General features: G+C 50.5%; 1 protein-coding gene across 1 annotated transcript; it reads left to right on the top strand.

The window, feature by feature from the left end:
* The first annotated feature begins 8 nt into the window (after nucleotides 1–8).
* Nucleotides 9–10412, top strand: MRPL21 (mitochondrial ribosomal protein L21). Its single transcript, XM_066320603.1, has 7 exons — nucleotides 9–93; nucleotides 898–958; nucleotides 2077–2162; nucleotides 4382–4545; nucleotides 6121–6173; nucleotides 9581–9684; nucleotides 10193–10412. Exons 1-7 carry the CDS (start codon nucleotides 63–65, stop codon nucleotides 10255–10257), a joined length of 564 nt encoding a protein of 187 aa, XP_066176700.1. The 5' UTR covers nucleotides 9–62; the 3' UTR covers nucleotides 10258–10412.
* Nucleotides 10413–14263: the final 3851 nt, after the last annotated feature.

Here is a 14263-nt window from a genome sequence, read left to right as displayed (position 1 = left end):
CCCCGCCCCCTGCCCCCGAGGCCCCGCCCCCGCGGTTCCGCGTCCGGCGCGAGGTCACCGCGATGGCGGCGGCGCGAGCGCGGCGGGCGGGAGGTGAGCGGGGACCGGGAACGGGAATAGGGACAGGAAACAGGGACAGGGAACAGGGAGGAACAATCTCCGACCCTGCTGCCGGGAGGGAAGGAGGAAAAGAAGATGCCCCGCCTGCTGCTGGGAAGGGAAGAAGGAAAATGCGCTGCCTGCTGCTGGGATGGAGGGAAGGAAGAGAGGAAGGAGCTCTGCCTGCTGCTGCAGAGAAGGAGAGGCAGAATGAAGGAAGATGCTCTGCCAGCTGCTGGGAAGAAAGGAGGGGAGGAAAGAATGAAGCAGGGAGCTGTGCCAGCTGCTGGGATGGGAGGAGAGAGGCTGGAGGTCAGGGTCTCCACTGCTGCCTCCTGGCCCCTCTGTATCCTTGCTACCTGCAGGATGAGCCCAGGAGCTCTTCCCTGGGCAGAGGCAGAAGGGATTTGGGTGTTTCCCTCAGCACCAGCCTGAGAGCAGCCTGAAAGCCAGGGAATGTTAACAAAAAGGAGAATCAGTTTTACACAGTTCTTGCCACCTTGGCGTAAACCCTTCAGCAAAATCCAAGGGATTGGAGGGAGTAGGGACTTCATCAATCTCCTGCTTCCCAGGCTGGTAAGGGGCTGCCCAGGGAGGTGGTGGAGTTCCCATCCCTGGCGGTGTCCCTGGAATGCCTGGACGTGGCACTCAGTGCTCTGGGCTGGGTGACAATGTGATGACCAGTCACAGGTTGGACTCGATGGTTTGGGAGGACTTCTCCAGGCTGAATGATTCTGGAATTCTGCAAAAGCCCAGCAGCTTCTGACTGTGTTTAATTCTCTTTTTTCTCCCTTTCAGCCTCCCTGCTTTCAGCTGCAGTCCGACACCGGAGTTCCCAGAGCTCGTCCCCACAGCCAGGGTAATGTCACATGTCACTTTGCCTCTTCTCCCCTGGAGTGCTGACCTGCTTCAGCAGGGTGGGGAGGGCAGCTGGTTTTCCCTGGGAAGGAGACTTGACTTTCCAATGCTTCCTTTTTTTTTTTTTTTTTTTTTTTTTTTTTTTTTTGGTGTCCCATTGCTGGAAATGTTCAAGGCCTGGTCCAACAGGGTTTGGAGCAACCTGGTCTAGTGGAAGGTGTCCCTGCCTTGGGTTGTGACTGGATGAGCTTTAATATCCTTTCCAAGGCAGACCATTCCGTAATCCTGTGATGCCTCTTCCAATGGGACCTTCAGGCTTTGCTTTTCCCAGCACTTTGGGACCCCTTGTTGTGCCTTTACTGGATTCCTTGGGCTGGCACCTCCTGCAGGACTGAGCTGCTGCTGGCTGTGACCAGGAGGGGACACTGCAGGAGCAGAGAATTCCTGCTGGGGAGAATGGCAGGATGTACTGTTCCCTCTTCCTGCTCATCCTCAAGGATCAGAGCTCTTTGGATCTCTGCCTGGGTGATGCAGCACCCAAAATCCTCACTAAACCCCGTGAGGCCTTGGAGCCTGTGGTCATGTACTCACAGGTACTTGCAGTTCCTGTTGAATTAAAGCCCTTTGGGATGTTTGGCTCAGGGTTACAGAGTAAATCAATCATTACAAAGGATTTTGAGTCAATTTTGCTTTTTTCCACTACATCTCATGTTTATTCCTGAGTATTTTATGCATTTGGTGCATCCTGTGTTGCTTAGGCAAAGCGTGGATTTCTGCATGCAGGAAAACCTGAACTGCCCACTCCTCATGGGGATGGTATTTGCTTTTTATTTTGGGATGGTATTTACAAAATCTACTAAATTTTCAGAAGCCACCACCTTTGTGTTCATCTCATGGAGTTTTCTGAGGCAAATCTCCCTCCTCTTTATATCTAAGATTGGTTTTGTGCTGTTGTAGATTCTTGACTAATTGTTAACTGCAATCTGATGCCTTTTGGTCGGGTGTTTGTGACTAATATCAATTTCTATTCCATCTCCTTTTTTCCTTCTTTCCTCTCCCTGTTTTCCATTTCTTGCCAGTATCTGTTTGCTGCAGTGAATTTTACCTTCTCCTTCACAGACTTGTTGCCAAAACTTCCCTGACTTCGCCCCCGTGGCCTGAAGTCAAACTTCCAGATCCAGTGGAAGAGGCCAAGTATCATGCAGGTAAAAGTCTCAAATCCTGTCTTCCAGCATTGCCTCGAGGCCTGATTGAGCATAAATGTCTTCAGTTGAACATTTGTGTTCATTTCTTTTTTTTTTTCATTTCTCACGTGTTTTAGTGTTGCTGGAATTGTGCTCCACCTGCTTTCCAGGTTTGGGAGATGTGGGTACAATATGATTTCTCCTTAGTTTATTGCACCTTGTCACGCTCCCAGAGGAACCTCACCTAATGTGATGTGTGGTATGAAACAATGTTTCATAAAAAAAAATTTTAAAATTTTAAAAAATTAAAGCATGAGAGAAGCATTTTGGGCAGGAGAAACGAGTTATTTTCCATTCGCTGGCTAAATCAAAGCCAGCAGGAGCAGTTGGATGGTGGGCACACGGAGAGCCTGGTGTATTTTGGTGCATAAAACAGAACATCCAGCCAGCAGGAGCAGTTGGATGGTGGGCACAGGACAGACCTGCTGAGGTGGGACGCAGCGTGACAGAACATTGGTGGTCGTGTCCCTGTCCCCTCAGCTTGTCAGGACTGCTGGGTGAGAGGAGACGGCCTCGAGCTGTGCCAGGGAAGAGTCAGGTTGGACATCAGGAGGAGTTTCTTCCTGGAAAGGGCTGTCAGGCACTGGAAGGGGCTGCCCAGGGAGGTGTTGGAGTGCCCATTGCTGGGACACTCAGTGCCCTGGGCTGGGTGACAAGGTTGACAAGAAGAGCTGAGCTCACCTTCCTGCAGATCATCCCCATCACATGGCTGGAGTGTGTCCCTGACTGAGGGATGTGCTTTGGAGAGAGCCTCCTGCTCCATGTCTCCTCCTGGGCTGTTCAGATCCTGCTTTTTATCTGCTCTGTGCTCCTGGGATCGCTCAGGTGACAGATGGGGCCTGTCCCTGCCTGTGAAGTGACCCAGCAGTGAACCACAAACCGCTCCGTGCGAGCCCTGTGGGGAGCAGGGTCCCATCCTCAGGGATTGGTCCCGTCCTGCTCCCATCCCCTTCCCTCCTGCTGCTGCTGAGCATTGCATCGTTATCTCCTGGCTGTGCTCAGCCAAAGGGAACAGCAGCGGGAGCATTTCAGTTCTGCCTGCTGTCTCCTGCTGGCCATGGAAACAGCCCTGGATATTTTAGGACGGGTCTCTCCACATGGTGCTGAGATCCAAGTCAGCAATCACTTGATGTTTCCTGGCACTGGAGGTGTTGGAAGAGTTATCAACAGCTCTTTGTCCTGGTGGGAACTCCAGCAGCTCCTGCCCTGCAAATAATTTGTGTTCCTACATTTACCTTTAAGTTTGTATCCTGGGCCTTGAAGCTTGGACTTTTTCCGAGCGTTCCTGTATGGGTTGGGTTGGGTTTGCCTGGCTGCTGGATTCCTGTCTGTCCCAAGGGGATGTTCTGTTTGCATTCCAAGAAAGAAAACAAAAATGATTCAGCCGCTTTTTAGAACAACGAGGAAAATGTGTTTTTCTGAGCAGCTCGGGAGGGTGGGAAGTGGGAAGTGCTTGGCAGTGCGATGGTGTCAGGGAGCAACACCTTTTGGTGTTCCCATAAAAACTGGGGTTGGATTCACTGCCCAGGAAGCTGTTCACAGGGAATGGAGTTTGTCCATGTGCAGGAGCTGGTCTCTGGGATCTGTCCTGCTCCTGGCACCACGCTGCATGCACGTGGGAAGAGGTTTTTCTGGGAAAGAGCGAGGGACAGGTCTCTCTTTTCCTTTCTGCCAGGTACAAATTCACAGGCCAGGCTTTGCCATGCGCTGGAAGCCTCTTCCTTGGTACTTTGCCAAGCTCTTCCCGATGTTACTACATGGCTTAGGCACCACTTAGGGTCCTGGGCTGTCTGCATATGACTTGGAAATGGAGGGAATTTCCTCCAAACACTGGATGCATGGACAAGAGCTCTTTTCTGGAATGCTTTATATCCAAGTACAGTATATTTTGGGATGCCTGAGGAATGGGCTGAGAGTCAGCAGCGTAGAGAAGCTGCACAGTGTATACAAGATGTTTACTGATGTGTGGCTTTGCCAGCACCTAAAATACAAATAAATCATTAATTTAAACAAGGGGAGGCTCACACATCTGGGAAGCAGCACTGCTGTTGATCCTTGCTTAAAGATTCTCAGGAGATAAGAGTGCTGGGGGGAGAGCAGGGTGGCTGAGGGAGTTTTCCCAGCCCTTCCCAGCTCCCTGGGTGTGCTGCCCTGATCCCTGCCCTGCTGTTTGCCAGCAGAAGTGGTGCGGAAGGTGAACGGGCTGATCTCCGCGGGGCAGTACGGGCGGCTCTTCGCCGTCGTCCACTTCGCCAGCAAGCAGTGGAAAATCACCAGTGAAGACCTCATCATGATGGACAATGTCCTGGAGGCTGAGTGTGGAGACAGAATCCGGATGGAAAAGGTGAAAAAAAACAGAGCAGATTCCCTGCAAATGTTCCTGGAGGCAAAACCCATCGCCGGTTTTAACACCACGTCTCAAAGCGCTCCTGTGGGTCTCCCACCTTCATTCCAGCCCTTGCCTTTGTTCCAGTTCCCTTGGGTTTGGTTCAGTTTCAGATATTATTGTGATTTCTGTTCAACAGGGCTGGAGTGAGTCTTGCCAGACTCTGTGGGGAGACAGATTTTTGTTGTCCTAACTCCTTCCAAAAAAAGAAAATGACAGTTGTTGTTTCCAGAGCCGGCAGCGAAAGCCTGTGTTTGCCTTCAGACTCCAGCACCGTGGATCACAGAATCATTTAGGCTGGAAAAGACCTCTAAGATCATCGAGTCCAACCTCTTAATTCCTTGCAGGTCTCCCAGAGGGATTGTAAACTGCTCAGGGCTCTGCAAGATCCTTATCATGTTGGGCAGGGTGGAGGCAGAGGGATGGAGCGCAGAGGGGAGAATTGCCAAGGTCCAATTAATATCTTTATCCTCAGCCTTGGACAACCAGCAGGGACTTGCAGAGGCTCATTAATCCAGACTGAAGGGAAATATTGTGGAGTGGGATTCTGTTGGCTTCACCTTCGTGTTGGTTGTTAGAGCTAAGCAAGTAATTAAGAAGAGCTGTGGAGTTTTGTTGCTTTGAAGCCCAGTTTTGAAGCAGCTTTTTGGGGATATCCCCAGCTGTGTCCCACAGCAGAGAGGAGGGATTTCTGTGGTGTAGCCAGCTTGGAATGCAAAGAGTCTAGATGGGAGTGAAGGAGGAAATTTGCCTGAACAGCAGAGCCCTTTAGGGTTTTTTTTTTCTGTTTAAAACAAAAGCCAGGACTTCTCATGACCATTTCTGTGTGGTTTTTAAGTGCTGCCAGAGGATTTGTGAGGCAGCCCTGGGAGAAGTAGCTCTGGATGTGCCACTTGGGGAACATGGTTTAAGGAAGATTATGGTAGTGCTGGGTTTGATGGTTGGACTCTGTGACTTCGAAGGTCTCTTCCAAACTCGATGATTTCAGTGAAATGCAGCCTTTTCCTTGTCCTGCCTGTTCCTTTAGACGTGGCTGAAATGCCCCAAAACAGCAGCGCTGGTGAAATGAATTAATTTCTTTATTTCCCATCTTGAGGCCTTACACAGGAGAATGAGGGAATTGTTTCTCCGCTGGGATTTGTAGCAATTGCTGTAAAAATCCTTTGCCTTAGGAGCTGCCATTTGTCCAGATCCCACACGAGGCAAGTTATTCTTGTTCCCTGATTGCTTTCCATGATTTTTTTTATGGCTGCTGGTAAGCCAGGACAGAGAGTTTCAGTGTGTTCTGATCATGGAAAAAGATACTTCTGTCAGTCTGTTTTAGTGGGATGAGCTCTCTGGAAGAGTAATGGCTCTGTCTCCAGCCTGTTAGCAGCTTTCCCCACTACCCCTCCAGTTAGTGTCAGGTTTGAAATGTGGGAAGGCCTGGGTTGAAGCAGTTTGACTCCTTTATGGCTGTAGAATTTGAAAGGTCTTGTTTGCATTTCTGCCAGGACAATGAGCAGTGATTTGTGCCTGATTTATTTTCCCCAGGTTTTGCTGGTTGGTGCTGATGACTTCACGCTCATTGGAAGGCCGCTGCTGGGGTAAGATGCTTCATAAAGGAATTATATGACATTCTTGTATTTAATTGTGGCTTCAGGGCTCTGCAGTCCCTGAAACTTGGATTTATCAGCACTAAGTTTGATCCCAGCCTCGTGGCTTTTGAAAGAATCACCAATAAAACAGCTCATCAGCCTCTGGTGACTCTCCCCCACCCCAGTGCTGGCAGAGCAGCAGGTCTCAGTTCTGAGTTAGCTCTTGGATATTCACCTGAGTTGGATCTTTTCCTCCTTGCACAAACTAGCAGGGCATGTTCAACATCAACACGCTCTTCAACATCTCTACCCTCTTACCCTAGTTTTGGTGGTGGTCGTCTTGAAATAAACCAGAAATCCTTTTCCTTAGTCCCTTGATTTGGGTTTTTAACCCTTTTCCTTTTGCCGTTGTCTCACCCCAGCAGGCCTTAACTCTAATTTCAGTGTTCCTGATTTTTCCCTTCCTCTTAATCACATAATCCAGCAGTCACATTACTTGGGAGAAGTTTATCCCTTGGCATTGCCTCCATCCCAATGCTGTAGGAGTTGCTGTACAGAACCCCTGGTTCCTCAGCCTCTTCCTTCCCAGAAGGAATAGGGGTGTGGACCACGTGTTACTGCTGGTGATATTTAGGAGTTATATTACATAGCTCCAGTGGCACTGGCGGTCCCTGTGTTGGACAGGATTTTGGGAGCTGCCAGTCCTTGTAACTGAACTGGAAGTGGATCTGGAATAGCAGATAATCAGGATTCTATTGAGTTACTGCCAGATACTGCCCTTGGGGAAGTTTTTAGGAAGGGGAATCTCATTTTTAGGGCTAGAAAGGGGCTTTTAGTTTTGGGATGTGCCGTGTTGGGTAGGTGAGGGGCAAATTCTTTCCCCAGCTGGTCCTGGGGTGGTTCTTTGCAGCTCTTTGTGCTGGATTTGGCACAGGCACAACCAGGAGCTCCAGGACAGGAAGAAAACCAGCTGTTGGCTCCTGCAGGTGCTTTGAGGGTGTGGGAAGTGTTGGCAGCTGCTTGAGGCAGACCAGGCTGCACATCTGGCCTGGCCTCCAAGGGCCTTTGGCTGAAGGGAATCAGTGGGAGGAGGAAGAGGCTGGCCAGGAAGAGTGAAGGCTGAGGGAGAGATGCAAGGAAACCACCCACATCGCAGCTCTCTGATACAGGATGAGGAAAAGGGGAAGGGAAAAGGGTGTCACCTGCAAAGAACTGCCCTGTAGTTCTCTCACACAACCCCCTAACCCACAGACATTTTGGGGAGGAGAGAAGAGGCTGGATGAGAAGAGAGGCAGTTCTGTGTTCCTGTTGTTGTATAAATAAACACCCAGTGAGTGCTCACAGCCTGGACACTGCACCGGGGCTGTTTCCTGTCAGCTCCCAAATGTGTCCTGTTTGGGACAGCTGGACCGGGTTTGTTCCTCTGATACCTCCTGGGACACTTCTTTAAATCCTAAACCACCACATCTACATGGTGGAGGCTATTCTGGGAGCTTCTGGCTGGCTCCTGCTCTGGAATCCATTGGCCTCCGTGTTTGTCCAAGTCACTGCCAGCCCTGACTGGCACAAGGGCTGGAGCCTGCGTTAGGCATGAGTGCAGGGAAAGTTTGCCTTATTTCTAGACAAAATAGAGCTGATGGGAATTTTCCCTCTAGGAAACCTCACTGTTTCTCCTGCTACCTGCCCCTTTTTGCAGTGGAAGTGCCAAAGGCTTTGGACCTGTTCTTGTCCCAGACAGCTGGGCTGGGATTCAGTCCTGTGGGGAACGAGCTTGGCAGCTGGAGTTATGACCTCCAAGAGTGATGATCCTGTGGGCTTGGATCTTGCCTGGATCTTTTTCACTGCCTCTTGACAGCACCTTTCAGCCCAGCTCAGATCCATGAGATTCCAGCCTGAGTTTTTCTCACCTCCTGCAAAAATCCAATCCATGGAACATTTTGCTGCTGAAGGCAGCAGGCCCAGCTGTGTCGGGCTCTGGGAAATGTGTGACCCCCTTCTTATTTTTATGGACATTCCAATCATACCTAAAACGTTTGATAGAGATTTTTTTTTTTCCCTTGGTCTCTGTTTTTGCTGAGAACTCGTCCTGCCCACGAGCTCTTCTCCAGCAAGTTGGTTTCTGTTGTGCTTCAGCCTCCCGCCAGCAGTTCCTCAAGCTGAATCCCACTCAGAGAACTCATCAGGGCCTTGAATGCAGGAAGTTTAGTCCTAAATTAGTGGTAAACCACGGCTGGAGTGCAGTTTGCTCTCTGGTTTCTCCCTCAGGGTTGCAGAGTTTGCGTGTGGTTCAGTGGTGCCGGATCTGGAGCAAATCCTGCAGCTGGGATGTCAGGGTCACACAGTGGTCTCTTAAAATCTATATTATTTTATATCTCTTTTCTTCTGGGCTGGTCACTAACTGCAGATAAATCAGTTTCCTCCAGGATGCAATCTCTGATTCAATCACACCCCCAGGGTGGATTTTAAGAGATGGTGGCTGGCTGAAGCCTTTGGCCTCCCAGTGACCTTGCTGGAACAATTTCAGCTGGATGGGCTTCCCCCTCTGCCCCCCTCAAGTGCAGACAGAGCCGTTTGTCAGCAAAATGGTCTTTAAATGTCTTCCTGTGGCAAACTTAACGAGCTTTTAATGGAATTCTGCAGTGCTGTGCATGGAAGAGCAGCTCCTCCCCCTTCCCTGTGGCTGCTGACTAAAACCCCCCCTATCCAAAGCTCCAGTCTGGATCCTGCCTGGGGGTTCTCACCTTCTGAGACCCTTGAAGCATATCAAGGTTGATTACAGCTGTTTTAGCAAAACTTAGTTGCTGTAATTTTTCCCGAAAATTGCGTTCCCACAGCAGCAGCTTTCTGGCAAGCCATGCTAAACGCTGGCTGTGGCATTTAAAATTGCTTATGGTTCATTAAAACAATTAATTATTGGGAAAATTATTAGGAAAGTTACAGCATTTCCAGCAAAGGGAGATTTTCTTCTAGCTGACTGTGATGCTTTAGAGGAGGAAGAAAGACTTGTGTGGGGAGCAGGATGGGAGGAGGAAGGATTTCTTGGTGACCAGGAGCAGGGATGGGCTCATCCTGTGCCGAAACCAAAACAGGGCACGTGAGATCACCTAGGGGTGCCAGGGGAATTTATCTTGCCTCAATCCTACAAGTTCCTGCAGGTCCCTGTCTCTGCTGCCTGCTCTGATGGAATGATCTCATCCCTCACATGACAGGGAAGTTGTGACCTGTCACATCTCCTGATCCAGGTACAGCGCCTGGAGGCTTTTGGCTGTGCCTGGGCAGGTGGCCCTCCTCCCACGGAAGATCTGTAATTCCCAGCATCTGGTTCTGTCAGGCAGGATGTGTTATCCCTTTGTCTCTTCCCCCAGAAGCCTGCTGCCCAAGAGCAGGATGCAAATAACTAAAACCTCCTTTTTAAGGAAGGACCTGGTGCGTGTGGAGGCCACGGTGATTGAGAAGACGGAGTCATGGCCCAAAGTCAACATGCGCTTCTGGAGGAGGCACAACGTCCAGAGGAAGAAAAGTAAGAGGGAAAGGATTTCCTTCCCTGCTGGATGCGGGAGGGGAGGTATCCCAGCACAAGGACCTGAGGAAGGGGCTCATTCCGCGTGTCCTCAGGGGCCAGCCCCTCTCCCAAGTGTGCCCACAGAGCACCAGGATTTAATATTCTCTCAGTGCGGCCCCAAACTTCCTGGGCAGGAAAGCAATCCCAGTCTCTTTGCAAAGCCTTAAACACTGACTGTGTCATGACAGCTCCCAGCAAGCCTGAACAGGGTCCTGCACAGGTTTTGGTTGTCACATGACTCTTCCTGCTCTGAGAGGGGGAAGAATTATGGCTATTTTTATATGGGATGGATGGTAAAGCCTTGACCAGGCTGCTCCAGTGCCACTCTGGGACCTGCTGTCCTTGGCATTCCCCATGGAATGCCACTGTCTGCCAGCACAGCTTTCCAGGAGCCCTGGCATGAGGCAGGCACCAGATTTATGCTGTTTCCTGATACTTTTTTTTTCCCTTTTTCCATCTTTTTCAGTTATTGCAAACCCCCAGACTGTCCTCCGGATCAACACCATCGAAATCTACCCCTGCTTGTCCTAATTGGAAGGAGAGTGCCTGGGAATCATTGTTGCTCCAGGCAATTGTGGAAATAAAACTGCCTCATCACTGCAAAGTTCTGGACTTGTTGCTGTGGTGGGAAATGGAAATCTCTATGTGCTTTCTTTTTAAAATAATGAAATATTTTTTAAACTGTTGCTTCAGCCTTGCTGGTGTTCATTTGCCAGGTGTTTTAAACCACTCAGGATCCATTGCTGGCTGTCCAGCCTTTTCCTGCCTGATGGATCTTTTTGCCTTCACACCTCTCTGAACTTCAGGAATTATGGTCATGTAATTCCTGGCATTGTGTGGCTCCAGGGAATATCCTGGGGTACAGTGTGGCCCTCAGCCTGTAGGACTGAACAGAGCAGTGAAACCAGGTGACTGCAGCATCTCAGATCCACCCCCAGATCGTGCCAAGGTGTGGAAATCCTTCTTAATGATTAGCACTGGGAATTGGAGCTGAAAAACTCCCCTCTTGAGGGTGAGCATCAATCAACTCTGTGTGTGTGTAACACCATCAAAATGAGACACTGGTGGCTTTGGAGGGATTTTGTGCCTATTTCAGTGCCGAGTTTTGACCTCCTGAGTGTATTCCATGTCTAGATCCTGGTCATTTCCCTTGTCTCTGGCTGCACATTGAGCACTGTCCATTCCTGAGCAGCACATACAAGGCCATATGGACCCAGCTGAGGGCTGCTGATGTTTCCAGTCTGGATGTCCACCAGGAGGAGAGTTTCCTGGAGTTTCTTGTACTGTGGGGTTCTTAACAGCCACTATGGGAAGGGAAAACGGGCCCTGCTCACCTTGTCACTTCCCTAGGGAATACCTTCCTTCAAACTGGCAGTAAAAACATGTTTGGGCGTCCTTTGCACTCCCATCAAAGCTACTCCTGGGACAGAGGTTGCCACAGCCCTGTGCTGAGGGAAATGGGAGTTTTGTTCCATCTGGAGCTGGCCCTGGCTGTCCAATCTCACAATCCCTTTGGGAGATCATTTCAGGCACCACTGTGGGGCTGTGGCTGCATCTCACCTTCAGCTGGAGGAGGATCCAGATGTGCCAGGGTCAAGCTGGTTCTTCAGCCACTGGAGACAGCTGGATCTGCAGGGATGGACTCAGCCCTTTCCATTGCAGATCCTCTGGCACAAATACCCCTTGGGAATGCTGCTCTTTCCCTGCTGCTGAGGTTAAACACACAGTTTTTAGCAGCTGATGGAGCGTGGAGGCAGGGACAGCTTCAGTCCTCATTGCCAACCTCTTCCAAACGGAAAGGGTGGGGAGGCCCCTCCAAAAATCATCTCCCACCTCTGCTCCTTCTCCAGCAGGTGACTGCAGTTCCATGCTGGGACCAGCAGATCCCAGCAGCAGGCAGTGTGCTGGCACAGGGACCACAGCCTCCGGATGCAGGCTGTTCCTGGTCCACAGCGGAAGCAGCGTTGCCAGCCGAAGGATTTGGACTGGAAACCCTCAGTCCCTCGGTGTTTCAGTGCTGGGGCTAAGAAACAGCATGTCTTGGCTTTTAAGGGGATGTAGCAGGAATGTTCTGTCCTTCCCAAATAGGAAGAAACACTTGGAAATAACACGAGATTCAGGGCTCAACAACACGGAGGGCAGAGGCTGCTGTGGAGTCAAAGGAAAAGCAAAGGGCTTAAGTTCTGCAAGTCTGATCCCCAAAAAGCCCTTGGGAATGTAGTTCTGATCAAAGTGAGATACTACACAAAATTAGGGTGGTTTCACAGCATTTTGAGGAGGACATAAACTCAGGAAGGGAAAAATCCAACTAGTATTGGGAAGTTTTGGTTTGAAAAGTTTATTATGCAAAATAGGCAGGTTTTGTTGGAATTATTTCTTAAATAATTCAAAGGCTAAAAGGAATTATTTCGATGTTCTCTTCAGGAGGATTGAAATCAAAAGCTTTTTGTCATTCCGAGTGGAAGCAGGAATGCCCAGCTCTCGGGGGTGAAGTCACAGGTCTCCACGGGGGCTTCATGTGTCAGGGGCAATGATCCTTGTCACCCTTCCCGGTGCTAAACAGCACTGAAACACTTCAAGAGCAGGAATTTTCTCCACAAAACAGGTTTGGGCTTTCTTTAATTTTTTTTTTTTCCCTTAAGCACTGATTGATGGTGGAAATTTATCTGCCAGGACCAAACAGATCCCGGGTGGAATTTGAGATGCTTTACCCAAAGCTGAATGATCCACGTGGGGCAGACAAGAAGCAGGCTGGGCTCGGGCCACCCCTGTGGCGTCTGTCCCCCCCTCGGGAGGGAGGCTGGAGAGCCGGAGCAGAGGGCATGTGCTGGGACCTGGGAGTGAATTCCAGCGCTGATCCCTGCCCGCTGGCCACAAAGCCGCTGCCTGTGCTGCTCCCGCTGTGCTTTCCAAGAATGCCGGCAGGGCTCCGCGGCAGCAGGACAACTGGCTCCGCAGCACTGACATTTCCCATCATAAGGAAGCGTTGTTTTCTCGCCAGCTGCAAGGTTTGCTCGGGAAGAGCTGGCGGGAACGATTCGGGAGGTGCCGTTGCCTCCCCGTGGCATCCCGTGTTTTGGGCAGGAACACCAAGCAGATCCCTGGTCCTGCTTCTCCCTGGATCCCTGGCCCTGCTTCTCCCTGGATCCCCAGGTGTGTGTCCCCCGAGTCCTCTCCTTGCCTTCCCCTCTCCGGGAGAGGTTGAATCCCTAATTTCTGTGTGCTATGCACTGAGCCCAGCCCTGACCTCCTCTTCTGCCCTTTCAAGAGTGACCTATGGCACCTGAATTCCTTTGTGGCTCCAGGTTTTTTCCTCCCCCCTTAGTTCCAGCTGCTTTTAGGAACTGCTTTGGAGCGAGGTTTCCACCATTTCAAAGGCTGGTGCTGTTCCAAACCCCGCCAATGTTTTGGATGTTGCAGCTTTGAGGGGCTTGGACTTGTGTTTCACATAAAATCCCATTGTGATGGAAGGTAAAACAATCCCCATCCTGGTCATCCCATAGGATCGCTTTTTGCAGCATTTCTAGAGGTTTAAGTTACTTCCATGATGGGATTTGTCTTCCTTCCCTCAGCACAGTGCGCTGTGTTCTAAAATCAGCTTCCCGAGCAAATCCATTCCCGCAGCGGGAAGCTTCCCGCCGTGAGGAGCTGTTTGTGGAGTCTGCTGGAGCCTGACAGACGGGGTCTGTGGCAGTGTCCTCCTTCACAACAGCCAGCTCCTGCAGGAAAACAAAGTGCAGGACACCCTCTTTGGAACCCATGGGGCAGCAGAGGGATTTAGCAGCTCCGTCAGGACACTCGGATCACGCGCTCTGCCAGCCCATGAGCTGCCAGCATTTATCCAGTGGCAAAGCAGCTCAGAAAGCTCTTGGGACATGTTCAGGCCCTGGGGGAGGAGGGAAATGCTGTTAATTTGCCCCTTCCCTGTGTTTTTTATCCCTCACAGCTTTGGGAAGGAGTCTTTGAGCTCTGACGTGGAGCCAGATTTGTTTTCTCAGCACGATCCGGCCGCGTGTCGGAATCCGCTTCAGCAATAGACAGGAACAGGACATCAGGAAGCTGTGTTGGTTGGATTTCTCTTGCACTAGATGTTTTATTATCTCCTGTGACCTAAAAAGCAGCCTTTTATTAAAAAAAGAAAGGGAACATGTTCCCATTTGGGTCCGTGTTGATGCAAATCCCACACGGAGAAGTCCGGCCGTGGCCGGCACGCCTGGACTGGGGGCCTTTCATCTGTTCTCCCTCTCCCTATTTATAGCAAATGGAGAAGCAACCGGGATTTATGTCCCTGTGCCTTGTCCTGGATGTGAATGCAGAGGTTTCACAACAGGATTGGTGTCAGAAGGAACAGAGTGAATCAAGGAAGGTGAGCGGCCGAAGGCTGGGAGGACTCTTGGGTGTGCTGGGTTTGCTACAGCAACCCAAAATATGTTTATGGACAGGGCAGTGTTGCTTTGTTTATATCCTTGGAGAGCACTCCCAATGGAGCTACACATGGGAGCATCTGTGCAGTAATTAATGAGTGGCAATTAAATGT

This window comes from Sylvia atricapilla, chromosome 6 (assembly GCF_009819655.1).
Source record: "Sylvia atricapilla isolate bSylAtr1 chromosome 6, bSylAtr1.pri, whole genome shotgun sequence".
NCBI classification, from domain to species: Eukaryota; Metazoa; Chordata; class Aves; order Passeriformes; family Sylviidae; genus Sylvia; species Sylvia atricapilla.
The sequence above is the reverse complement of the archived record's forward strand: the minus strand, read 5'-3'. Positions and strand labels throughout refer to the sequence as shown.

Bases quoted from the DNA above. Each gene is read 5' to 3' on its own strand.
- MRPL21 (XM_066320603.1), top strand. From the start codon at position 63: ATGGCGGCGGCGCGAGCGCGGCGGGCGGGAG. The intron at 959-2,076 runs GTAATGTCACAT...TCTCCTTCACAG, and splicing joins AGCTCGTCCCCACAGCCAGG to ACTTGTTGCCAAAACTTCCC. The intron at 6,174-9,580 runs GTAAGATGCTTC...CTCCTTTTTAAG, and splicing joins ATTGGAAGGCCGCTGCTGGG to GAAGGACCTGGTGCGTGTGG.